This window comes from Pleurodeles waltl, chromosome 3_1 (genome assembly GCF_031143425.1).
Source record: "Pleurodeles waltl isolate 20211129_DDA chromosome 3_1, aPleWal1.hap1.20221129, whole genome shotgun sequence".
Lineage (NCBI taxonomy): Eukaryota > Metazoa > Chordata > Amphibia > Caudata > Salamandridae > Pleurodeles > Pleurodeles waltl.
The window spans coordinates 323603524-323628773 of NC_090440.1; the positions used below are offsets into that span (position 1 = coordinate 323603524).

The 25250-nt window shown below is 43.1% G+C and overlaps 1 protein-coding gene across 2 annotated transcripts in view; it reads right to left on the reverse strand.

Annotated features, from left to right (window-relative positions):
• The window catches only part of CYP19A1 (cytochrome P450 family 19 subfamily A member 1), a 392824-nt gene that overhangs the window by 180897 nt on the left and 186677 nt on the right, over positions 1 to 25250 (reverse strand). For both annotated transcript variants that reach the window (XM_069222480.1, XM_069222481.1), the window contains one exon: positions 11394 to 11548. In XM_069222480.1, the coding sequence (XP_069078581.1) occupies positions 11394 to 11548 (155 nt within the window). The remainder of the gene's footprint in view (positions 1 to 11393; positions 11549 to 25250) is intronic.

Here is a 25250-nt window from a genome sequence, read left to right on the forward strand (position 1 = left end):
CTATAGGGAGAAGAGCAATTGGTCTGTAATTACAGAGTGGTGTTGTATCAAGACTGAGTTTTTTTTTAGTAAGGGCTTAACAACAGCATGTTTCCAATGTTGCAGAAGATTCCCTAGAAACAAAGAGTCGTTAAGAACATCAGTTAGCACAGGCGTTAAAACATCTGATCCTAAAGCTAAAATGGACGGAGGAGACGGGTCCAAGGGAGATCCAGATTTTATAGAGCAAAGGTAATTGCCTTCTAAGTCTTCGCTTAGGGGCTGAAAACCTGAAAGTAGGGATCTAGAAGACTGGGAGTCAACATGAGGGGCACGCTTATCCTCATAAGGAGAATTGCTGGGGAGAGTTTCCTGAATGTCAGAGATTTTCTTTTGGAAAAAGCAGGCTAGCTCACTACTGTGTTCCTTAGAGCCATCTATTCCATTGCTGATGGAGGGAAGCTGGGTCATTTCCTTGGAAATTAAAAAATCCCTCTAGGACAGAGGTCTTCAAACTGGGGGGCAGGCCCCCCTTGGGGGGCCTCAAGTGATCCCAGGGGGGGCGCCAAACTCTGGCCAAAAGAAATATTATACAGATAACATGCCTTTGTTTTAAGCAAAAGCATGTTATTGCAGTTTTAAAAAGGTAACAATACTTAACTGCAATGTTTAAATAGGTTTAGACCTATTTAAACATTGCCAGCTTTCTAAAATAATTGTGAAAAATTCTGAAGGGGGGCCCAATAATTTTTATTTTTCAATTGGGGGGCGTGGCATTAAAAAGTTTGAAGACCACTGCTCTAGGAGAATGGGAGGACTGTTCAATCTTAGAGGTATAAAAAGATGCCTGTGCAACTTTAATTTCCGTGTGGAAGGATCTGATCGCATTCCTGTAATCTCTTTTCAGGACAGGGTCGTATTACTTTCTCCACTTTCTCTCTATCCGCTTACATTCTTTTTTTAAATGCAGCAGATGAGGAGAGAACCAGGGTGATTTCTTTGAACGAGTGGTCTTGAGAATAGTCTTCGTAGGTAAAATAGTGTCTAGGCACTTGGAGATCCATTTATCAAACCTTTCTGCTATATAAGGCTCACAAAAGGAGGGGGAAGAACGCAAGCTCTCTAAGGTATCCATCCAGTCCTTTTTGTTCAACTTTGACCACTGACTTACGGTTAACTTACTAAGGAGTTGGTGGATTGGAGGAGGAGATTTGGGAAGCGTGAGTACAACTAAAAAATTATTAGACCAGATCAAGGGAAGGAGGGCCTGAGCTGATAGATTAAAAAGATCACTAAAGACCAGATCAATTGTATGGCCTCTAAGATGGGTGGGGCCAGTTATCAATTGTGTCAGGTCTAAATCTGCTAAATCCATAAGTAGGGCTTTGGCAGAGATGTTGTGTGCCTCATCTACATGAATGTTAAAATCACCTATGACGGTGAAGTTGGAATTTCTGCAGGTAAAAGTGGCATTAATTGCCACAGAAAAGGCCAGACTTTCGCAGTCAGATATAGAGAGGGAGTGGATAAGAAAATGGATTTAATTTTTGTAAATTATTCCAATGCCCCCTCCCCTGGTGTGGGGTCTATCTAGACGGTGTATTGAATAGCTTGGGGGCAGGGTCATGATTACATCAGGAGCGGAGTCCTCAGACAGCCTTGTTTCTGTTAAAAATAGAACCTCTGGGGCATACTCACTTAACAGAGAGTGGATATATAGCTTATGGGCAGATAGGGAACAACAATTCAATAGCAACAGTTTGTTGACCTGCTCTTTATCCTTTCTTGGCTCCAGTGGGAGTATGGGCTAAGGGGGCCATTGACAAACATTACGGGAGCTCGTGGGGGAATTAAAATTTAACAGGTGTTGACAGAGATTTACTGTACAGTTGTTGAGAGATATGAGGTTGCCTTGGATAGACTAATCTTTCTTGGACTGCATTCATAGTATTTCTCGGCCCTGGACCCGGGAGGGCATGGACGGGAGCAGACAGGCTTGCCTTTGGTGCGCCAGCGGTGTACCTGCTGCGCACGTCCACTTCATGCAGCTCTTTTTATGGGTCTGGGGAGCAGGGGACTAACAACTAGACCGCCCAACAAAATGGCGGCTCTACCCGGAACCACAGAGTGAGGAAGAAATGGCCGCCAAGGGAGATACCACAAAGAGCTTAAAAACACACTGGTATTGATTAAAACTAAGAAATCCATAAGGACTACCGGATGCCACTGAAATCAGGCACCGGAGTCAATGCTCTGGGTGAAATATTTTAAAACTGTGAGATGGAGAAGAAATGTGCTGCAATCAGAAAGGGGAAGCAGTTTTACCTATAGATTCAGGTCTGCTGCCCTGATTACACTTTAAAGGGCCCTGCCTGCACCATACACAAAGGAACCTGACACAGGCCTGTCCTTGCCTTTGTCATCCTACACCAGACTAGGGGAAGGGGAAGAACTGGGGTGGCTAGGTGAGCAAAATAACAATGGATTGTGACTTGTGGTGAGTGTTTGAAAAATGTTAGCACTCCGTCCGTCATTTTATTTTGGTATTGTGAAGGAGAAGAATTGACCAGAAGCAGTCTTGGGATAGGTCAGGAGAATCCCCCACACAAAACTGACACCAGGTATAAAACTGGGTCCCTCACCACCTCTCATTAGAATGCTCTTGGATCTGTGGAAGACTCAAAAGAAGGACTGCCCTGTTGTCTGAGGAAGAGGGACAGCCCTGCTGACTGAAGAAGAATCAGACCTGCTTGCCTTGAACCCAGGCTACCCAGAGTGACTCCAAGGATCAGTTGGCTGAAGTCCAGTGTAAGCTTCCAGAGGCCTCCCTTTTGAACTCCCTGTTGACCAGCACCAACTGCACCTGCCTGTGCCCTGATGCTGGCCTCTTCTGGAGTAAGTCCTGATCTCCAAGGGGTGCCCCTGTCAGGTCCTGGGCCCTTGGCTGGCACCAGTGAGACTTCTTGCTGAGGCTGTAGAAATGTTGGGCTGCTCACGGCAGCAAAGTGGCCTCTTCAAGCCGAGAATCAACTCGCTGTGACAACCGCCAAAGCGAAGTTCCGGCAGGACCTGCTCTGCATGCACTGACAGCTTCCTCCTCGCAGCCTCCACCAACACGAACAGAACCCTTCACGTGGACTTAGAGAAGGTAACTCTTCAGTGGGACTAACTTGTTCCCTGTATCTGACCCGCACTCAGTTGGCCTGAACTTGTGACTTTCCACTAGTCTAGCGCAACCAGGTAAATGGGGCTTTATGCTTCTTAGTGCTAAAACTTTAAAAATGAATATCTCCGGTTCTACTGATTGTTTTTTTTTTTTTTTGGTGTTATTTTATTAATCAAATTGTACTCTATTGTTCTGAATTAGTTTAGGATTTTTCTTGTGTGGTGTGTGCGGTTCACTTTATTACTGTTAGTGTGCTGCATAAATATTTTGCACATTGCCTCCAAGTTAAGTCTGACTGCTTTGTGCCAAACTGCCTGTGGACTAAGCACACGTTTTAGTAATGTTTGTTTTTCACTTTGACAAGGACTGTGTTTATTATTTGAGTGGTGCTTACACCCCTCTCAACTAATAACCTCATTTCTTACACAGACCTAATCCGATCTTTGGCAATCCGATCATTTAGTGAGGGCTGGAGAGTACTTCTAGTCACTACATCCATGTCTCTGGTCAGATTACTTGGCTGCAGTCTTCCAGCTGTAGAAGCAGAAGAGCCCTTTATAACCTTGGTTCTAACTGCATCTAGGGACCTGACAGTGATCATTTAAAAAAACTAGTAATACTGCATTAGGGGACTTGACAACGGTCATTTAAAAAAATTGGAATAATAGAGTAAAATGAATTTAGGTCGCAATGGTTCAAAGTGCAATGTATAAATCATTATTAAGTGTGTTTCACCATGTTGTAAATAAGGACATTAAAGTCAATGCGTCACAAAAACAGCTGGAAATATACTTCACAGATTATAGCTTCCCAAAAGACTTTGATATATGAGTGTATCCAGTATTATTCCTGAAAGAGGGTTTAAAGCTCAAAATGCCCTGGTTACTTGTTTTGTGAGGAAATGCCACTTTTTGGGTAGTCACCCCAATTTGTTGCTGAATTTTGTATCTGGTGTTTAGAATTTACATGTTGTAGCACTGCTGTCCAGTGCTCACTGTATTGCTGTTACCACTCAACATGCTGAAAAATAGCTAATCCCTGATTGGCATATTAACCTCTCCTAAAGGTCAATTTTATATGGTGTAGAAACTGCATCTATGCCATGGAAAGTTAATGTGTCGTACACTGCAGTGCTTATTGTACGATTAACTATTGTGATAAGGAAAACATGACTTCACGTCTATCAGTGTAGACTGCTGTGGATTGAACCTGTACTCCAGCCTGTCAATAACCCTTTTTGGCAGGAGAAAACCTTCCTTTTAAAAATGCAAAAGTTACCCCTATGTAGAGCTTGTAGCCCACAGAGTAGGGAGCAAGGTATTTAAAAGTGTGACATGTAGAAATGTAATGTTACTATGTCCCTTCAGCTACAAGAACCCAAAAGCAAATTTCACTATGGAAGACTATGGTTGTCCTATAAAGAAAACTAAAGTAAAATATTAATTTTGCTATCAAAGGTTTGAAATTCCACCACTATTTTTAATAATTAATAAAAGCCCAACTCAATTATGAAGCTGATTTTTTATAAATTGCTAAGAAAATTAACTTTTAGAAGGTTATCTTTTCTTGATGCTACTTGCACTAGCTCCCCAGCAGCTGCCCAGGGCTTGTCCTTAATAAGGCATGGAAACTACTCCAATATCAGGAAAAATGGCCTTGGTATTGGAAGGTATTTGTTTTCCCCTTACAGGAAGACCAGTTAGGATGGACCCAGGAACTTCATTAGCTTTTGAAGAAGCCTCTCTTTCACAAGTAAATGTAATGCTAGAACTGGAGAAGACAACCCTTTGTTCTTCCAGCCAGGCTCTCACCAAAAGCATTGGGAGGGAAGCTAATCCCAGACCTGATTTTGAGTGACCAGAGAGGAGGGGACTGCTCATTTCCCTGGCTACAAGTGTGAATGGGCAAACAGGCTCAGCACAAGGGCGGAAGGGTTCCTCCATTTTGTATTTTGGAAGTGAGGTACACTGTGGGATTGATTACAGTAGAACAGATAGAAACTGCTGCAAAGAAGGTAGGGTGCTGCCTGGGAACCTTTACCCCATTGGTTAGGGAGAAGCGAGGAGTCACTCTCACCCACTAGCTGGTGTCAATCGTAAATCGGGCACCCCACCAAGGCACTTTCTCAGTACATTCTCTAGACCTGTGGAAGAACAGATGAGGACTGCAGCGGCTGTTTGAGAGTTGTGAGGCAACATGAAGGGCTGAATCTGCTTCGACTTGAAGATAAAGAAGGAGACTCCAACGGTCAGTTTTCTGAGCTCCTGTGTATGATACACAGGCCATACAATGCTGCAATATGCCTTTTCCTAAAGAGCCTAGCTGAACAATACCAACTGGACCTGGCTTGAGCCCTGCTGGTAGCCTCTGATGGAATGCGTCTTGACCCGAGTGCTGTTCCTGAGGTCCTGTAACCATTGGCTTTCTTTGTCTTACTGGACTGGTACTAACATCCCCAAAACCCCGTGACTTCAAGTCCTCCAGGACACAGAGACAAATTTGCCAAGCCAATCTTGCCAAGCCTCATTGAAGGGGGTGGGAGAAACCGGTTTTCCCTATCAGACCTCTGCCCGTCAAAGTTCCCCCAACAGAATACCGCTACGCGGTCAGAAGACCGCCGCGGTTATTCTGTGTTTCCCGCTGGGCTGGCGGGCGACCGCCAGAAGGCCGCCTGCCAGCCCAGTGGGAAACCCCTTCCCACGAGGAAGCCGGCTCCGAATGGAGCCGGCGGAGTGGGAAGGGTGCGACGGGTGCAGTTGCACCCGTCGCGATTTTCAGTGTCTGCATGGCAGACACTGAAAATCTTTTTGGGGCCCTCTTACGGGGGCCCCACGACACCCCTCACCGCCATCCTGTTCCTGGCGGTCAAAACCGCCAGGAACAGGATGGCGGTGAGGGGGTCGGAATCCCCATGGCGGCGCAGCTTGAGGATTCCTCAGGGCAGCGGAAAACCGGCGGGAAACCGCCGGTTTTCCATTTCTGACCGCGGCCATACCGCCGCAGTCAGAATGCCCTTGGGAGCACCACCAGCCTGTTGGCGGTGCTCCCGCGGTCGTTGACCCTGCCGCTCAATGACCGCCAGGGTCAGAATGACCCCCTTTGTCTCCCAGATAAAAGAATTAAGGCCTCATTTAATTTTTGGTGGACTGCCCTGTTTCTCTGCCAGGGCAGTGGAGTAATTTACTCCATCGTCATGACGGAGATGCCTTCTGTCAAATTTAGAAATGACCACCAAGCAGGCAGTCATTTTTAAAGCACTGGCAGGAACCCCCGCCACTGTGGTTTCTCTCAATGCTTTTTGCAGTTTAGTGCAAGGCTCCATCAGCATGATAGAGCCTTGCACCAAACTGTTTTCTTTATTTATTTAAAAAAAGAAAATCCTGAAGCAGGATTTTCTTTGTGAAAACAAAAATGATAATGCCTTCCTCAATATGGGCGTCTTCTCCCACGGCAAGGGGGCATTTTGGGGGTCATTCTGACCCCGGCGGTCCTTGACCGCCGGGGTCGGCGGGAGCAACAGGCTGGCGGTGCTCCTGAGGGCATTCTGACCGCAGCGATATGGCCGCGGTCAGAACCGGAAAACCGGCGGTGTCCCGCCGGTTTTCCGCTGCCCTGAGGAATCCCCCATGGCGGCGCAGCTTGCTGCGCCGCCATGGGGGATTCCGACCCCCTCACCGCCATCCTGTTCCTGGCGGTTTCGACCGCCAGGAACAGGATGGCGGTGAGGGGTGTCGTGGGGCCCCTGGGGGCCCCTGCAGTGCCCATGCCAATGGCATGGGCACTGCAGGGGCCCCCATAAGAGGGCCCCACTTTGAATTTCAGTGTCTGCTCAGCAGACACTGAAATTCGCGACGGGTGCTACTGCACCCGTCGCACACCTTCCACTCCGCCGGCTCCATTCGGAGCCGGCTTCATCGTGGAAGGGTGTTTCCCACTGGGCTGGCGGCCTTTTGGCGGTCGCCCGCCAGCCCAGTGGGAAACCCAGAATGACCGCCGCGGTCTTTTGACCGCGGTACGATCTTCTGCCGGTCCCAGCCAGGCCGGCGGCTACCGCCGCCGGCCAGGGTCAGAATGACCCCCTTAGTGTTTAGTACTATCCCTGGTGGTGACAGTAAAAGACAGCATGTGTCTGCCCATCCTAATTGGACAGATCACTATGTTGCGGGGAGGGAATACTATCACCTCCAGAGTAAAACCTGTGATTGTGTTGAATCTAGTTAGTGTTTCCAACCCACACTACCTCGTGGTTGGCCTGAAATTGCATCAAACGAGACTATGACTACCATTGTCGATTGCGCTTTTTAGCACTACATTTACTTAAAACCGAAAATTCATATATTCGGTTTCCCTTCTTAGATTGTTGTCATTTTGGTGTAATTTATCACATTAAATTAACTTTTATTGTGATCTGTTATTGACTTTTTGACTGTTTTGGTACTAATGCTTTACAGATTTTATTAAGTTTAACCTGCTTGCCATAGCTGCCAGGGATCGAACTCAGATTTAATTTACTGAAACCTTTAGGTGGACCTAACAACATAGTGGCTTTATTATTTGTGATTGAGTACCATCCACATCAGCTCATAATTCACAATCTCACATGAAGTGACTATACAGGGGAAAAAAGGGGGGTAAGATAAAGAGAAAAGAGACACTTCATTGGTATCTTTGCCCACTGACCTCAGGAGTATGGGCTGGTGAAAGGCATGTTGCAAGGACCCTTGATCTTCAATGGACTAGCTGGTAACCCTCATAATTCCTTAAAACAAGTCACCATCAATTTAAATTTACTTGTAAATACCAGAATAAAATGTCTTAAGAGTATTAGAAGAATGGCTTACTAGGGTACAGAAAAAGAAAGGTTATGACTAGCCCCCAGTCAACAAGTATATAGCCCTAGAACTACATATAAAGATCTGCCTCAAATAGTAGAGCTGTTGGGAATCATGATGACTTGGAGTGTTTGAGGTTGCAGGAATTCTAGAGTGGCAGTAATCAATGCTCAGTAACTGTGGAAGGAATGATCAACCTGAGCTGCTATAGGCACCAAGGGAACCTGAAGGGTAGCAAACCAAAAAGGTGCAGAGAACCCAAACAGTGCGACCTATGCAACCAGAGCAGAGAACGCAACATTCCCTTTTTCCAGGCAAAATGTAATGATGTGACTGGTGCTTCAATCTTCCCAGCTCCTACTGATGGTTTCTGAACCATGCAGCTTTGTTATGGTTTTTCTGAAATGTTCTGGCACTTTCCACCTTGCCCCAGAATTGATTGGTGACCTGAATTACCCTGTGACCTTACCAGTGGTGGCCTGTTATCTTTGAAAGTGGTGGGCATGACACCAAACCATGAACATTTGCCTGGATGAGCAAACACAGCAAGTGAGCTTGAGTGACCTAAGCAGAGGTCCGGGGGTTCTCCCCTGGAGAGTTTTTTAAAAAATGAGGAAAATGTTGCATGTTTTCAGTAAAATGTATTTAATCAACATGATGAAACCTGCAAGGACATCTGAGATTAAGGTTAATGGACCAACTAGTGAAAATAGATCTGCTCATTGTCTACATTTAGTCATGGATCTGGCTAAAAAGAACTAAATATTCTGCAACTATTTTGTCGGGTCTCACGTATGGGTAAATGCACTTATAACAGAACACACACAACGTTTGTGCAAAATAAATGAAAGCTAAAGACAAAGGTGTGAAATGTGTTCTTTTAAATTATAACAGCTCAACTGGTTAATGCTACTGCAGATTTCCATGATTAACTAGACTAGCTGAACTGGTTTGGCACAGTGTAAAATAGAGATGGGGAATTATAACGCAATGCGGTCCCAGCCTACGTCTGAAAGCACTGTGAATATGGAAGTGATTATTTAAACATTGTTTTACACACACTATACGACTGCTGCAAAAGGTGCATATGGATTTAGTATTTAGGATAAAATGAGTGCATTCAAAATATATACTATCTGCTAATATGCAATCAAATTGTTCACAGAGCAAGCCTTGTTTTATATGTTTTCTTTAGAAGAACACATTTCAGATCGCAGCTAGTAACACTCTTACATTGCCACTCAAACAGTATAAAATAAACCTTTGTCTATCGAAAAGCTTCAAGTGACTCCACCCGTTAAAGTCTATAACAGCTCATGTGCTGCTTTTACATTTGATGATTAACACACTTACATCTCTTTCAAGTAGCAGGTACCCTGGGGGAAGATATTGTCTGTCCTCATCTACCTCTAACAGAGTCTATCTTTTCCTGGGCATAGAGGGTATGGTCACTGGATGCAGCAGACTGAAAGCTGAAAAGCTGTACTGCACAGTGTATGCTCCTCTGTGTGTTCATTCTCCCGACATTACTGAAAGTTATGAACTAGATCCTGCACACTGTTTCCACCAAACTTGTGCTAATACAGTGTGCAGGTTCCAGGGCTCTGCTTTTGGCCTACAGTCTTTAAGAACACACTTTTTTATGTCTCTTGATAGGTTTAGAGGGGTCTGTGAGTCTTGGTGACTCCATCTCACCATGTAATGAGTTGTGAGATAGTAGGGTGTCACAGGACCAGTTCTTGATGATCATATAGCCCACAGCACTACAGGGGTTCAATTTGAAGCACCCAGGGCTAACCCTGCAGATATGTCATGAGGAAGTGGAGTTCTGTGCCAAATGTCATGGCTTCACAGGGCTGATGACCTCCCAAACATCACAGCTGTGACATCATCAGCCCAGCACACAGACAGTGGCGGTTCCTTCAACCTGCTGATAAGTGCAACTACCTCCCAGGCTCCTTAGTGTAGCATTTAATTTAAACTGCCCGTACCTCCATTCATTTTTACTTCTTATGTGGTGGGGCTATGGTGCTCTCATAAAAGACATGGCTGGGTAGGATAAGCAGCTGAGGTGTTGATGGAGCTGCGCATGTCAGATTGGCCAGTATTTTGCCGTAGCCAACCTGACATGCCCAGTTCCAGGTTCCACACTGAATGATAGCATGTAGCTACGTCAGCAAAGACACAGCCCCATTGGTCTTCAAGGGAGTGCTGGGTCTATTTGCCCCAACCAATCCAAGCCCTGCTGTTATGCTGTTTAACATTACAAGCAGTATAACAGCAGTTCTTGGATTGGCTGAGGAGATCAGGTTTATTTTCCCCAAACATATCAACAGGCAGGGAGCACAACTCCATGAGGCGGCAGGATTACCTCGGGCACAGAGTCTAATGTCTGAAGTGTGCTGAATGCCTGAAGATAGTCAAGGTAAGATTTCACAACAGTATAAATGTTCATTTAGCCACACCACTTTTAAAGTCAGCAGCCGCCACTGCCGGCAGATGGTTTTAGATGGCAGCCTGCCTGTTCATAGCTGCAAATCTGTATAAGCACATAAGGCTTGGAAACGGAAAGGAAGTGAGTGAATTACTGTTTTTCCAGGCTTTAAATGATCTTTAACATGCGCTGGTATACAAGAATGTTTTTTAAGTCAACTTCATATGCGAGAAAGTAAGGAGGTTTCAGTTCTGGTACCCTCATTGAGAAGTCACCCTGGACTTCTTCCTCATTCACCTACCCAGCATCCAGTCTGCCACAGTCGTCAAGTCCAGACCATAGTATGTTTGTTTTGTAGAGTCTGAGAAACATGACCCCATCCCTACAACACTGGTCATGATCCCCAGAAATCACAAACTCCAGGATTCCTTACAAATGTTAGCCTAGTAAATATCACAATAGGAGCTGCAGTCCAAAGATGACATTTAACTTTTTATGCCATTGCTGTACTCTCTTGCACCATATACAATGGCCTTACTAGAAAATTAAATGACTGGGCACCAGTACCCCAGTACGCACAGATCAAAAACCATCTGCACCAGTCAACAGGAAATGAGGGTGGGCGTAAAAGAAGGGGCATTTTCTCACAGATGGGCTTGAGGACTGTCACAAATAATTATGAAATTGGACATGTAAAAGTATAATATTCATTATATGTACAACAGGGAGCATTGCTGGTATAAAATAAACTTTGTTTCGAAGTGTATTTAAAGCATAAATGCCAAGATAAAAGTAGGTCATTGATAGTCAAAGCAGAGGAAAACACTGCTGTAAAGTATACAGTGATGCATGCTACTTATAGTCCACATCCACATTATAATACTCTTTAAAATAGTTTCTAGTACTTGAGAAGTGTGGTGTAAAAAGGCTCAAATCTGTTGTGATGGTTCAAGAAGACTTTTAAGGGGAATGCATTAATTACCTTTGCTAAAATAAGGCCGGATCTCTTTCCAAAGTGATGGATTACTGTTGAAAATAATTCCATTTTCATTCATGCCAACACACTGTAATCCAAGTGTACTGCCAAATCTCGAGATGTAGTGTCCATGTTTCATAACATGGAATGTAGCTGATGATCTGAAAAAAGAGCGTTCAATGAGTAATGTATCTCACATATAGCAGAAATAAAAAAAGAAAATGTATACTCCTCAGAAAGCTACAAAATGCCTAGAAATTCAGCAGCTAAAGCAACCATCCAATGTCTGCATAGAACCTTCACTTGTTCCATTCTCTAAGGTCTCCATTGACTCACAAGAAATTATAGATTTGTTTTTACAATTCTCTATAGTGCACCAAAGTTCCATATCTGCCAACATTCTATCACCAAAAAGAGGAAGATTTTCAGAAATCAAACAGCTAATTACATATTAATCGTCAGAAATGACTTCACAAGTTCCTGGTTTTGAAACTCTCTTCCAGAAAATATCTGCAGGATGGAGGTGCATTTAGGCCCATATTTAAGGAAAATGATGCACAGTTGTGTGTCAAAAATATTAACGAGGGTTAACATCATTCCTCAGCCCCATCCATGCACCATATTTAAAGAAAGATGCATGATGGCGCTAAGGAATGGTTAGCCGGTGCTGGAAGGTGTTAGGAAGAATGGCGCTAGTGGGCCAAAAATGATGTTAGATGGATTAGCTGCATAAAGTGTGCAGCTAGTCAGCCTAGCATCATTTATGGTCGCACAAGCAGCCAAAAAATTATGCCTGTCCAAGTATGGACAGGAGACATTACCCAAACCACAATGTCCACCACATGGGACCAGTGTTACCACGACAACTCCAACAGAACCAGTGCCAGCCAGGGGGCCCCAGGTGAGGAGGACTCCAGTGGCACACAAAAGTTAAGCACGTAAACTTACCTGGGATTTGCTCCCTCCACCTGTATTGTCCCTGCGGTGTGGGTGGTGGTGATGCTGAGGGTTGGGGTGGGCATCCATGTCCTAAAAACAGTGACACCATGGTGGACTCCATGGTGTTTCCCTAAGGAAATGTGCTTAACAGCACTTTAACGACCAAAAGTTAACATTTGATGCTAATCTGCCCTAGCGTCATTCTTTAGGCCCGCCTCCTAGGTGCGTGTCTGTTAGAAATGGGGTCTCTAGTTGGCATAGGTATACACCCTTGTCAAAGTAGGGACCACAAATCCTAGTCAGGGTAAGTCATACACAATACAAATTATCCTGTGCCCCCTTCCCCCGATAGTGTGGCACTGAGGAGTCAGGCTTAACGTAGAAGGCAAAGTGTAAAGTATTTGTGCAGTAAATCCTGCAATAACACAGTGAGACCACCACAAAAAGACACCACACAAGTTTAGAAAAATATAAGATATTTATCTGATAAATTAAGGTCAAAACAAGTAAGATTTGACAATCATAAATTGGAATATCACTTTTGTAATGATTAGAAGAGTCTTTAGTTCTTAAAAGCAACAATTGTCTTTTGCAAGCACAAAGTACCTGGTTTGTGTCAAAGTTACACGCATGAAGACCGCAGAGGAGGAGATGCATGGAATAAGATAGGAGTGCATCAGTTTTTCAGGCACACACAGACGATGTGTCGATTCTTTTCCACGCAACATGGGCTCTGTATCAAATTCCGCACACAGGCTTGAATCCTCTTTGCGATGCAGGGTCTTTTGACGCCCAGGGACGATGTGTGCAAATCTTGGGCGTGCGGGACGAAGTCACAGCTGTTGCATCGATACAATGGGTGATACGGCAGAGTTTCTGTCGCATGGCTGGTACTGCATTGATTCTTCTTGCAGGAAGTCAGGCTGCGTCGTTCCGGCTTGGCGATGCGTAAATCCGGTGCACTGTGCGCTGAAAATCTAGTCACAACGCTGATGCTGCATCGATCTCCACTCAGGGAGCTTGGCTGCATCGATCCGCTTCGGCAACGTGGTGATTTTCTCACCGTTGGGCAAGCTGTGCATCAATTCCAGCAGACTGTGCATCGATTTTCGCTATACAAAGAGTTCCTTTGCAGAGATGATGTCTTTTTGGCCCTGAGACTTTAGGAAACAGGAGGCAAGCTCAATCCAAGCCCTTGGAGAGCACTTCTCAGCAGAGCTAGAGGCCAGCAAGGCAGCAGGGCAACAGCAAGGCAGCAGTCCCTTACTAAAAAGCAGTCCAGGTGAGTCCTTTGGGCAGCCAGAGCTTCCAAGAGCTTCTCTTGGCAGGTTGCAGGTTCTGATGCAGAGTATCCGTCCCAAGAAGTGTCTGAGTTGGTAGGGTCAGGGACCCAGTTTATATACCCAAAAGTGCCTTTGAAGTGTTGGAGGCTTCAAAGAGTGATTTTGAAGTGCACAAGGTCCCCTTAAATACAACCCTGTCTGCCAGGGTCCCAGTAGGGGTTGGGTGGTCCATTGTGTGAGGGCAAGCCAGAAATTTAAGTTTTCAGGCCCTCCACCCTTCCAGCCCAGGAAGATCCATTCAGTATGCAGATGTGTGCAGGTTTGACTGAGCATCCTGTGTTTGTGGTTGTCTGGTTGAAATGCACAAGGGAGCTGTCAACCAGCCCAGCCCAGACGTGGATTGGAGACAGGCTGTAAGACACAGAAGGATTTAAAATCCAACCTCACCAGTCAGCAGGATTTTGTATTACCATTCTGGCATACTAAATATGACCTGTTTACCCCTTTCTAATCAGAATCTACTACTCAAACAGTTTATGAGGGTAGCCTTAATGTTAGCCTATGAAAGGGGCAGGCCTCACAGCAGTGGAAAACTAATTTAGGAGGTTTCCACTACCAGGACATCTAAAACACACAGACATATGTCCTGCCTTTTTAATACACAGTACCCGGCCCTATGGTTTACCTAAGGCCTACTTTAGGGGTGACTTATATGTAGAAGAAAGGGAGTTTAAGGCTTGGCAAGTACTTTTAAATGTCAAGTCGAAGTGGCAGTGAAACTGCACACACAGGCCTTGCAAAAGCATGCCTGCGACATGGTTATGGGGCTACTTATGTTGGTGGCACAACCAGTGCTGCAGGACCACTATTAGCATGTAATTTACAGGCCCTGGGCACATGTAGTGTATTTTACTAGGGACTTACAAGTAATATGCTAATTGGTCATGAGCCAATGTCACCATGTTTTAAGGGAGAGAGCACGTGCACTTTAGCACTGGTTATTGTGATATTTGTGACGTATTTCAGTTGACATCCCCCTTAAACTATGTTGGTTCGGTTCATCAGGCTGATGCGTGAAATCCCCTATTCAGTCTAAGATATTAACTAGGATTTCTCCGCGCTCATAGTTTTTGGTAGCAAAGTTACGGTTGCGTCATTTTTAGATGATGTCATTTACTACGTCATAATTTGTGAAAGTTTTTAGTGTGTTTTTGATTACTAAATTTTTCAATATGTTTTATGGATTTCATAAAATGAGTTGCTAGATGCCTATAGTGACTTTCCCCAGTCCTTGGAGATGTTCTAGGTTGATAGGGAGTGTTCTTAGTGTTTTGTGGTTGAATTGAGAGTGAGTAGAATATGAGCTTGTACAGATTAAGCTAATTTGCAGATAATTGAGTTGTGTGTGAGTTTATAGGGAGTGGGTGTACTCCAATAGAGATTTAGGAGTTTATAGGGAGTGGGCGTACTCCAAAAGGTATGTGAGTAGGGAAGTCAGTGAACTTCATATGTGTGTGGCGCTTAGTGCTCGGAAAAAGTGTCCACATAGTTATCATAAGACGGACCTAATGAGAGAAGTCTGAGACTCCGGAGTATATTGACAAGTGTAGTGAGACACTTGGTATATGTTGTAATTTGTCTATTTAGTAGACGATTCAGGTGTGGTTGGTAAGTTGAGTTACAAGATAATTTGAATGTTTGAAATGTTCGACTGAGATTTGGCGAGTTCTATGTGCACCAGGACAGTAGCCATTGATCCGTTGAGAGTGAACTGGGCAGGTCGAATTTTGCTTGAAAATGTCGGGATCTGTGAAAAAGAATAGCTATAAATGCAAAAGCTGAGAGCAAAATTTGGAAGGTTCTTGAACTGATTGTGTTACCCTACCTATAGTAAATAGACAAATTTGTTTTCTTTTGGTTTGCAAATTGCTTGCAAATTAATATTACATTAGGTTGAGTGTGTTGTGTTTACGGGAGGTAAGCCAATAGACTTTGTCAGCACCTCAGCTGCTGCGCTGGGTGTGTGTGTGTGTGTGTGGTACTGTGACATCAGTGTGTGCCGTGCTGAGATAGGTTGGTCAGTAAAAAGGTTGGTGCACGGATTGGTGGACAATCGCATGGTGCGATTGGACAAGAAAGGTGTCGAAGAGGATTGTGGCATTGTAGTCACTTCGTGATCAATTGTTTTTTTAACAGATTTTGTCAAAAATGAAGTTTTTCAAAGCTTTTAAAAGTGCCTTTAGAGGTGATGAGTATGTTCCGGCAAGAGAAGGAGGAATTTGTCCTCCAGAAGGTACTCTGGCATATATCATGATTGATGAGAAGGGTACCGGAGCATGTCTTAGGTTGAAACATTGATTTAAGATGACAAAGAAAGAGGGTTGTCTAGCTTTCCAGAAAATTGTACTTTTAGTTTTAGGATTTTGGAGAATTTGAGGCAGAAAATGTATAGTTTGAAACATCCTCGAGGCCAGCTCAGTTCAAATCTTTAGCAATTTGGGAACTAGTAGCTAGGCAGCAATAGTCTAAAATTTGAGAGGGGAACGAGAAGGTAGGAAAGTCACTAGCGGACGGTAGATGGGACAGTGAGCAGAGAGAGTGGAGACAAGCTACTTTACAAGGAGTTTGGTTGTTTCCAGCACCGACAAAAGATGATGAAAATTAGCCAAATAAGGCAAAGAAGAATAAAAAGAGTTCTTCAGTAGACAAGGGTCAGAAATCAAAAGAACTTAAAACAGTTATGTTCAATGATGATGAATCGGATGATGAGTTTATTTCTGAGATTTCGTGAAATCGTCCACCACCATATGTGGCTCAAGAGGGTTCTGGGACTAGTGGTACGAGACCAACTGCACCGTCATCAGTCGGGGTATCACGGAACACTCTGATGATGATTGCATCACCATAGAGAGACCATTACAGGTCAACTCTAACATGAATCAGAATTTTCTGGGATGAGATTCACAGAGCTTAGGCCAGATTAGTACTGGTTCAAGAGAACATGTACAGATGCAGAGTAGTTTTAATGATTCATTAAACAATAGACAGCGACCAGAGATGAATATTCCTGAGACTTATCCAGAGGTTCCGATTGTAAGGACAACCAATTAAATTTGTCTTCAGGTCAGAATCTACAAGAGCTGAGAATAATTCAAAAGGAGCCTACTTCAATACTGATAGTACAGATGCAGAACAGGGGGATAAAACAGTCACAGAATGTTCATACAAGATGCCCAGATGCAATTACAGTACCAATTACAATGGGACCACCTACGCCATTATATATCCAGAGTAATAATGGTGGAACAAACTCCTTAGTTCAGAGTCAGAATGGGATCATATCTTCCTCAAGACAAGGACAAATCCTGAATGAGTCAAGGTCTTTAATAGATCTGTCTCCTGTTAGGAATTCTGGAAGTGGATCATCCAGTAATCAAGAAAGAAGATTATTCACTCCAAAATGGGTGAGTACAATACAGCAGCAATCATTGAGTGCTCAGCCTAACAAGATTTCCTTGAAGGGCCTGTCTGCACAAGAGATAACTAAATGGTTAGAAGATTTGAGTGATTCAAAAATGATTTAATCTATAACTTCTCTTCAGGTTTTTCATTTTTGTGAGGTCTATTTGATATCCATCTGCTACTTCTTGTAGTTGCTGGTGTACTTTCTCTGCTCCTTTTGTAATAATTTTACACAAGTATCTCAACTGAGCTTCAGTATATGACTCAAGTCTGTTTACACTCATTGTCCCTTCAAGAAGCTCACCTCCTTCCATTGATAATCTCACTCTGTTTATTGTTTCCTCTTCCCTATTCTGATTCTCTGACATTTTTGAAAATAGACTGCTGACTATGGACTGACTCTCAGAGGCTTATTATGGCCTTTGCCCTGCATGGATATCTTATGAATGATATCAGGGATCTTACTATTTGAACTTAACTGCCATGACTGTCTTCAGTCCAGTGCACACAGTTTTCTGAAGGACACCACAAATAATATTGGTTATCGGAACATCCCAATTTCTTCTCCAAATATTAACCACATCCATTTCTTTGCCTTGAAAAAGTCCATGTGACGAAACATGTGTCGGATGTTCATAGACCATACTTTGTCTACAAGGAATAAACCTACATCAACCATTACACAGTGTTTGGACTCTGAACTTTTTTCTCCATTTGGAATTGATTCTCGGACTACTTTTGATGTGCCCTGGCATTCTTTGACTTTGCTTCAGCTCGGATTGGTGTTCCGATCAGTGCGCCAACGCCCGTGGTGGTTGGGTGTTTTTACCAGGTTGGCACCCCCAACAATCACGTTGAACTTGAATTACTAAGTCATACATTTGAATGTGGATGTGCGAACATTTAGCATCAACCACCAGTTTTGTTTGTCTTTTGCATATGATTCATTTGGGGTTCAGGTTTGTTGAAGGAATGAAAACAGAAATTAGCCAGATGATTAAGAGTCATTTGATCTGTTGGCAAGCTAAACTGATTGACGAGGTGTTACAGTATGCAAAATATTGTAGTGATGAGATCGAAATGAAGCAAAGGAAGTTGAAAGAGAAGGCAATGGTAATGCAGATCAAGGCTGCACAGAAAGGAATGAAGGGGAATTTTCAACAACAGCCGCAAGGGAATGGTATGTTTTAAAATCAAGGCAGAGGTAGAGGCCGAGGTGGAATGATGCTTTCGGTTGGTAATTGGAATGTAGATTTGAATTCTGTGATGACTCAAGGAGAGCAGCAAGGGAATTTTTTTTTACCTTGTCATGTTTGTGGGGCAATTGGACATTGGAAAAGGCAGTGCCTGATGTTGAATCAAGGGGTTTGTTGTTCAGCAGACAAATGGTATTAATACCTATCAGAGCATGAGAGGACCCAGAATAAGAGGTCAAAATCTGAATTTCCAGAATAATGTGAATACTATGTAGGGTTTTCAATCTTTACAACCGATGCAACAAATGAAAAATGTACAACCGCATGTACAACAAGTACAAATGCCACAAGTACAATAATTTCAGCCACAAGTGCAGATGCAGATGGTGCCTGCACAACAAATATACACACCAAGACAAATTCAAATGCCGCAGAGTCCTATGGATCAGCAACAAGTTATGCTTTCTCAGGTGGTCATGAATCAGAAAACAAATAAGAGTATTAATACAGTGAATCAATTTCCTTTACACAGTGAGAATGAAATAAATGATGTATGGCTGATGGATAGCTCAGATGAGGAGGAGTGTGCGATGGTAACATCATTGGAAGTGGATTAGAGAGGTCCTTATGTAGGAACTTGGCAGCGCTGAGCCTGTCTACGAGCTCATCAGCTCTGGGGATGGGGTGAGCATCTGTCTTCGTGACAGAGTTGAGACCCCGGTAGTCTATACAGAATCTAAGTTCTGGCTTAGCACCGGGAGCAGCAGCCTTGGGAACCAACACCACTGGACTGGACCAGGGACTGCTGGACCTCTCTGTCACCCCAAGAGCCAGCATCTTGGAAACCTCATCCTTGATACTGGACCTCACTTTGTCTGACACCCTATACATTTTATTCTTCACAGGTGGACTGTCTCCTGTGTCAGTGTCATGGACACACAAGTGTGTGAGTCCAGGTGTGAGGGAGAACAGGGAAGAGAACTGCTCCAACAACTCGTAGCCGTCTCCTCTCTGATCTAGAGCCAGGGAGTCAGAGAGATTGACACCCTCCACTGACCCATCACCTTCTTTGGCATAGAGGCGGACGGGGAGAAGCTCACTCTCCTCTTCCATGTCCTCATCTCTCACAAAGAGCATACTACCTTCAGACCTCTCAAAATGAGGCTTTAGTCATTTATGGTGGAGAACCCTTAGGGGGTGTCTATGGGTCTTCAGGTCCACTAGGTAAGTGGCCTCCCCCTTCCGATCCTTAATTTGAAATGGGCTAGTCCAGCGGTCCTGGAGAGCTCTAGGCTCTACTGGCTCCATCACCCAAACTTTGTCGCCAGGTGAGAATTCAACCAGAGTGACCTTCCGGTCATAGAACTCCTCATCACCTCTTGACTGGCCTCGAGGTTACTCTTGGCCTGCTACCAGAAGCGCTGTATCTGTTTACGGAGGGCCAGCATGTAACTGACCACATCCTGGGTAGGTTTCTTGGGAGCTATCTCCCATCCCTCTTTCACTATGCTTAGTGGTCCCCTGACAGGGTGACCATAGAGAAGTTCAAAGGGCTGAACCCCATCCCTTTCTAGGTCACCTCCACTTACGCCTCGTGGCCTCAGGTAGGCCAGTGATCATGCCTTTTAGGGTCTTGTTAAATCTCTCAACAAGCCCATTGGATTGAGGATGGTAAGGGGTGGTGAACTGGTAGGTTACCCTACACTAATCCCACATGGACTTCATGTACGCTGACATGAAGTTTGTGCCTCTTTCAGACACAACCTCCTTTGGGAACCCCACACGGGTAAATACACCCATCAGAGCTCTGGTCACCACTGGTGCAGTCACTGTCCTCAGAGGGATTGCCTCTGGGTAGCGAGTGGCATGATCCACCAAAACCAGGATAAATCTGTTGCCTACGGTAGTCCAAGGGACCAATGACATCGATGCCTACCCTTTCAAAGGGGGTGCCAGCGACGGGGAGTAGGATCAGGGGGGCCTTCAGCCTTTTCCCTGTCTTCCCACTAGCCTGGCAGGTAGGGCATGCTCTGCAGAAATTATGCACTTTAGCACTGGTTAGCAGTGGTAAAGTACGCAGAGTCCTAAAACAAGAGACACAGTGTCCAAAAAGTGGAGGGAGGCAGGCAAAAAGTTAGGGGTGGCCACCCTAAGGCTATCAGGTCTATCAGTATGCCTGATTACACAAAGAGTTTTCTGTTATTTTGTCATGAACGTGATGAATGTTCTTTGTCTGTTTTGACGCAGACACATGGTGGTGTCAATCGCCCAGAAGCATATTTTTCAGCTACTTTGGATCCAGTCATAGCACCCTTACCGGGATGCTTGCAATCTTTTACAGTAGTAGAGCAGAGTATAACTCAAAGTGAGACTATTGTAATGGGTTACTCTCTTACAGTGATGGTGCCTCATTCAATAGAAATTCTGTTGACACGTTCAAAGACACAGTACCTGACCAATGCAAGATTATCACGTTATGAAAAAGTGATTCTGGGAGCTCCAAATGTAACAATCAAAAGGTGTACAGTGCTTAACCTAGCAACTTTAATTCCGATTGAAAGAATTGGTTCAGATCATTTGGATGATACTGAACATGACTGTTTGGAAATTACAGAATTATGCAAAAAGCCAGGGGCAGGTATTAGAGACACCTGCCTAGAAGACAATGATCAAATTATCTTTGTTGATGATTCCTGCTTAAGAGATAATGTGGGAACATTGAGAGCAGGATATGCAGTATGTACCATCACTGGTATACTGGAAGCTTCAAGGAGTGTTTTCTGCACAAATTGCAGAATTGGTGGCTCTTTCTGGACGATGCCAAATTTCAGACTCAATAAAAGTAACAATCTATACAGATAGTCAATATGGATTCTGTATTGTGCATGATTTTTGCCAGATATGGTCACAGAGAGGTTTCTTAACTTCTTCTGGTTCACCTGGAGGAAATGGTAAAAGAATTCATGAATTGTTACAAGCTGTTCAGAAACCTGAGAAAATTGCTGTGGTGAAATGCAGTGCACATGAAAGAGGACAGGATTATGTAACTTTGGCAAATGCTTACACAGATCAAGTTGCAAAATTCTGCGCCCTGAATGGTATTTCTTTTAAGGGAAATTGTGAGTTAATGCCTGAAAATGATGACGTCTATACCAATTTCACTATGCAAATTGTTGACACTTTAGAAGAGCTGAAAGCTCTACAAGACAGTGTTCTAAAGGAAGAGCACAAAGACTGGGTAAAACTTAAATGTATCCAGAGGGAGGATGATGTTTCAGTGACAGCAGAGGGAAAGGTGGTTCTGTCAAACAGTTTGCTGATTCAAATGGCTAGATACTACCATGGTCAAGCACATGTAGGGAGAGATGCAATGATTCGAAGTTTCAAGTAAACATTGGTTCAACCTGAAATTTAGAAAAGTTGCCGAAGTAGTTTGCCATAGACGTATTGTCTGCCAGCAGATGAACTTTGGCAAAGGGACAGTGGTCAATATGGGACACATTGGCATGGCGAGAGGTCCATTCAGCAGATTGCAAATGGATTTTATTGAGATGCCTGCATGTGCTGGTTTGAAATATGTGTTGGTGATTGTGTGTACTTTCAGTCACTGGATTGAGGCGTACCCTACAAGGAGAAATGTTAGCCTTGCAGTAACTAAGTTACTACACATTTTGGTTTCCTGGTCTCTTTAGAGTCAGATAGAGGAAGCCACTTCAACAATGAAGTGATAAAGTTGCTATGTTCAGCTTTAAACATTCAGCAGAAACTCCATTGTAGTTACCGCCCAGAAGCTACAGGGCTTGTAGAGCATATGAATGGAACTCTAAAGTCCAGACATGCAAAGATGTGTGCATCAACAAATTTGAAATGGCCAGATGCTTTACTTTTGGTTCTAATGTCAATGAGAAGTACTCCTGACAAGAAGAGAGGATGGTCACCCCATGAAATGTTGATGGGGAGAACCATAAGACTACCAGCAATTCCTGCAAATGCTCTTGTAATTATTACAGGTGACATGGTGTTAGACTATTGCAAAGGCTTGGCTGATGTGGTTCGATCTTTTTCTCATCAGGTGGAAGCAACTACAATTCAACAAGTCTCAAGGTCAGGGACACAACTTGAGAGCTGGTGATTGGGTTGTCATTCGTAAGCATGTAAGGAAGTTGTGCTTGGAGCCAAGGTGGAAGGGCTCTTATCAGGTGCTATTTATAATGACGACGGCTGTGAAGTGTGCCGGTTTACTGAACTGGGTGCATGCAAGCTACACTCGGAAGGTAAACAATCCAACAGAGCAAGAAGAAGTTGTTGAGATTGCCAGCAGCAAACCGTATTCCATGGCGAGAACAAGAAAGAGAAGAACTAGAGACAATACCTGGAAATGGTCAAACTGATTTATCTACTCCTGTAACATATGAAAGAGATAGAATCTTGGAGGAAGGTGAATCATCCACAAATGAAGTGGTAAAACGACCGGTACAAGGAGAACAAAGAACAGTACCGGCCGAAAGAAGTTCTGCTCAGAAGAGGTTGTCATCAGAAGCAGGTGGTCTGACATACCAGACTGAAAAAGTGACTGACCCCATTGGAGAGGGAGTCGAGACAGATCCTGACCAACTGAACCAGTTGCAGGGACGTCAGGAGAGAAGAATTCAAGTTTGATTCTGAAAAGGGTGTTGACAAGTAAACCTTTGAAAGGTGACAACAGGCCAGAGAAAAGCTCAAAAGGAGAGAAGATAAATGTAGTTTCACCAATTCAAGAGCAAATTGTAATTGGAGATGAAGGTGAAAATAGTCAAAGACCCAATAGAAAGAAAGTTGCAAGCAGGAGATTTCCCGGTGCATAATGGGCATATGTATTCAAAAAATGATTGGCAAGAAGAATTTTAGAATTTTTGTATAAAGACATTCTGCATTTATATTTTGGCACATGAAGAGACAAAGGAAAAACTGGTGTTAAATTGAATTTTGAAATAGAAAGAATATTAGAAAGTCGTGCCTAATGAGACTTTGATAACCTGAATTGACAAGCTGTTATACTGGTTTTGACATATTTTTACCAAATTTTGCCAAGAAGGATCTTGATAGAGTGAATGAACTTTTGAAAAAAAAAAAATGAAGGGATTTGATTTGCTGAAAATTTAGAAATTTTGTAAATTTTAGTTTTTTTGTTTTTGTTTTGATTTTGCTGCATAGTCACATTTTTGCTTACTCATTTCTATTTTTGGTTTTCTATACATCATGGGAAACTTTAGCAATCAACACACTAAAAGTAGTTGTTGCAAATGTATAGCTATTGGTTTGGCAGTTGTATGTGTAATAATATGTTTATTGTTATTCATAAGTGTGATTGTTTCTGAGATGAATGTAGCCAACCTTGTTACAAAGACACTTACTACTGATAGTTCTTTAGAGACTACTACTACATCATCAGCAAAAGATAGGTTTAAGATAGATGTCAAATACGTACTTGAAGAAAAAGAGCTTTCTTCTACAGTCTTCTATTACTTATTGCGTGAGTATGTTGAAGTGATGGACGCAAAAGATTGTTATGTCTGTACGCAGATTCCAGCCTCTGTGGAGGAGGGAATTGCCTATCAGAGTGTGCCTTTAACATCCGCTATAAGTTGTAGTCTTTTACTAACACATTTCTATAACCAAGAATATTGTCAATACTTTTTCTCCAATTTTGATGTTGTGTTTTCTTTTGTGCCTGTCAATGGTCATTTGAATAAAATAGCCAAGGAACCTACATTAACTTTTAGAAGTGCTTTTGCTCATAGAAATAATTTTACTTGTTTACTAACACCTGTGGAAAATACGTTTTTAGATAACAAGGAAGATAGGAGAAGAGAAATTAAGACTTAAATAGATTAAGGAAAACCTAATCGTAGACCTGGAATTGATTATGCTTATACTGACATTACTAAACAAGGGAAACTAAAATTTGATGCAGAACATGTGGGAAAGCTCTGTATATATAGGCCACAAAATCACACTGATAGAGTGTTTTTGGGTGCGAGTGAATGTAGACCTGTGATTTTGTTTCAGAGTAAATGGGATTTTATGTTAAATGGACAAGACCCTCCAGTGCCAGGTGTATACTACATTTGTGGAAAGAATGCTTATTATTGTCTTCCTAGAGGATGGTATGGCACATTTTATTTGGGTATAGTCTTTCCAAACATGTATCAGTTGGAAGACTTGAGTACGTTTCCTTAATGTACTAGATTTCAAACGAGACACAAGCGAGAATCAATTTCTGGCATTGTGGGAGACACATTTGGAGCAATTATTCCTTCAGTGGGAATTGTTCTGAATTCAATAAAGATACAGAAGGTGTCTACAGTTGTGGATAACATGTTAACGAGTTATTCTGGAGCTATTATTCTTCTAGATACCAAATTGGCTGCTACAAGAGCTATGGCTCTTCAAAACCACCTTGCATTAGACATTCTCTTAGCGAGGAGGGAAGAGTTTGTAAATTATTTTGTCCGAGTCACTGGTGTTCATACATACCGGACAATTCTAAGTTAGTTAGAGGTTTAATTAATAGTTGAACAAATGATAAAACAGAATTAAAATTACTAACTGAAACTACTGTCTGGGAGAAAGCTGGCAAGGGAATTGCATCAGTGGGAAATTGGTTTGGCAACTTAGGAAAAGGTATATTAAAATTGGTCAAATGGTTTTCAATTATTGTGTTTTGTCTAATTGTAATTTGGGTAATATATAAATTGTGTAAATTGATCAAGAGAAAAAGGTTTGAAAAGAATCAAAAGAGATTTGATGTTCAAATGGATACATTTTATGGGAAGAATACAGGGAAAAATAACATTTATAAAAAGGTGAAAGAAACAAGGTTCTACATTTTAAAAATAAATAAATAAATGTATTTGTGGGTTTATGTGATTACATATATAGTCATCAGAGGAGGGATTGTGAAGGTGAATGAATGAAAGAGCTCACCAGAGTTCCTCTGCATC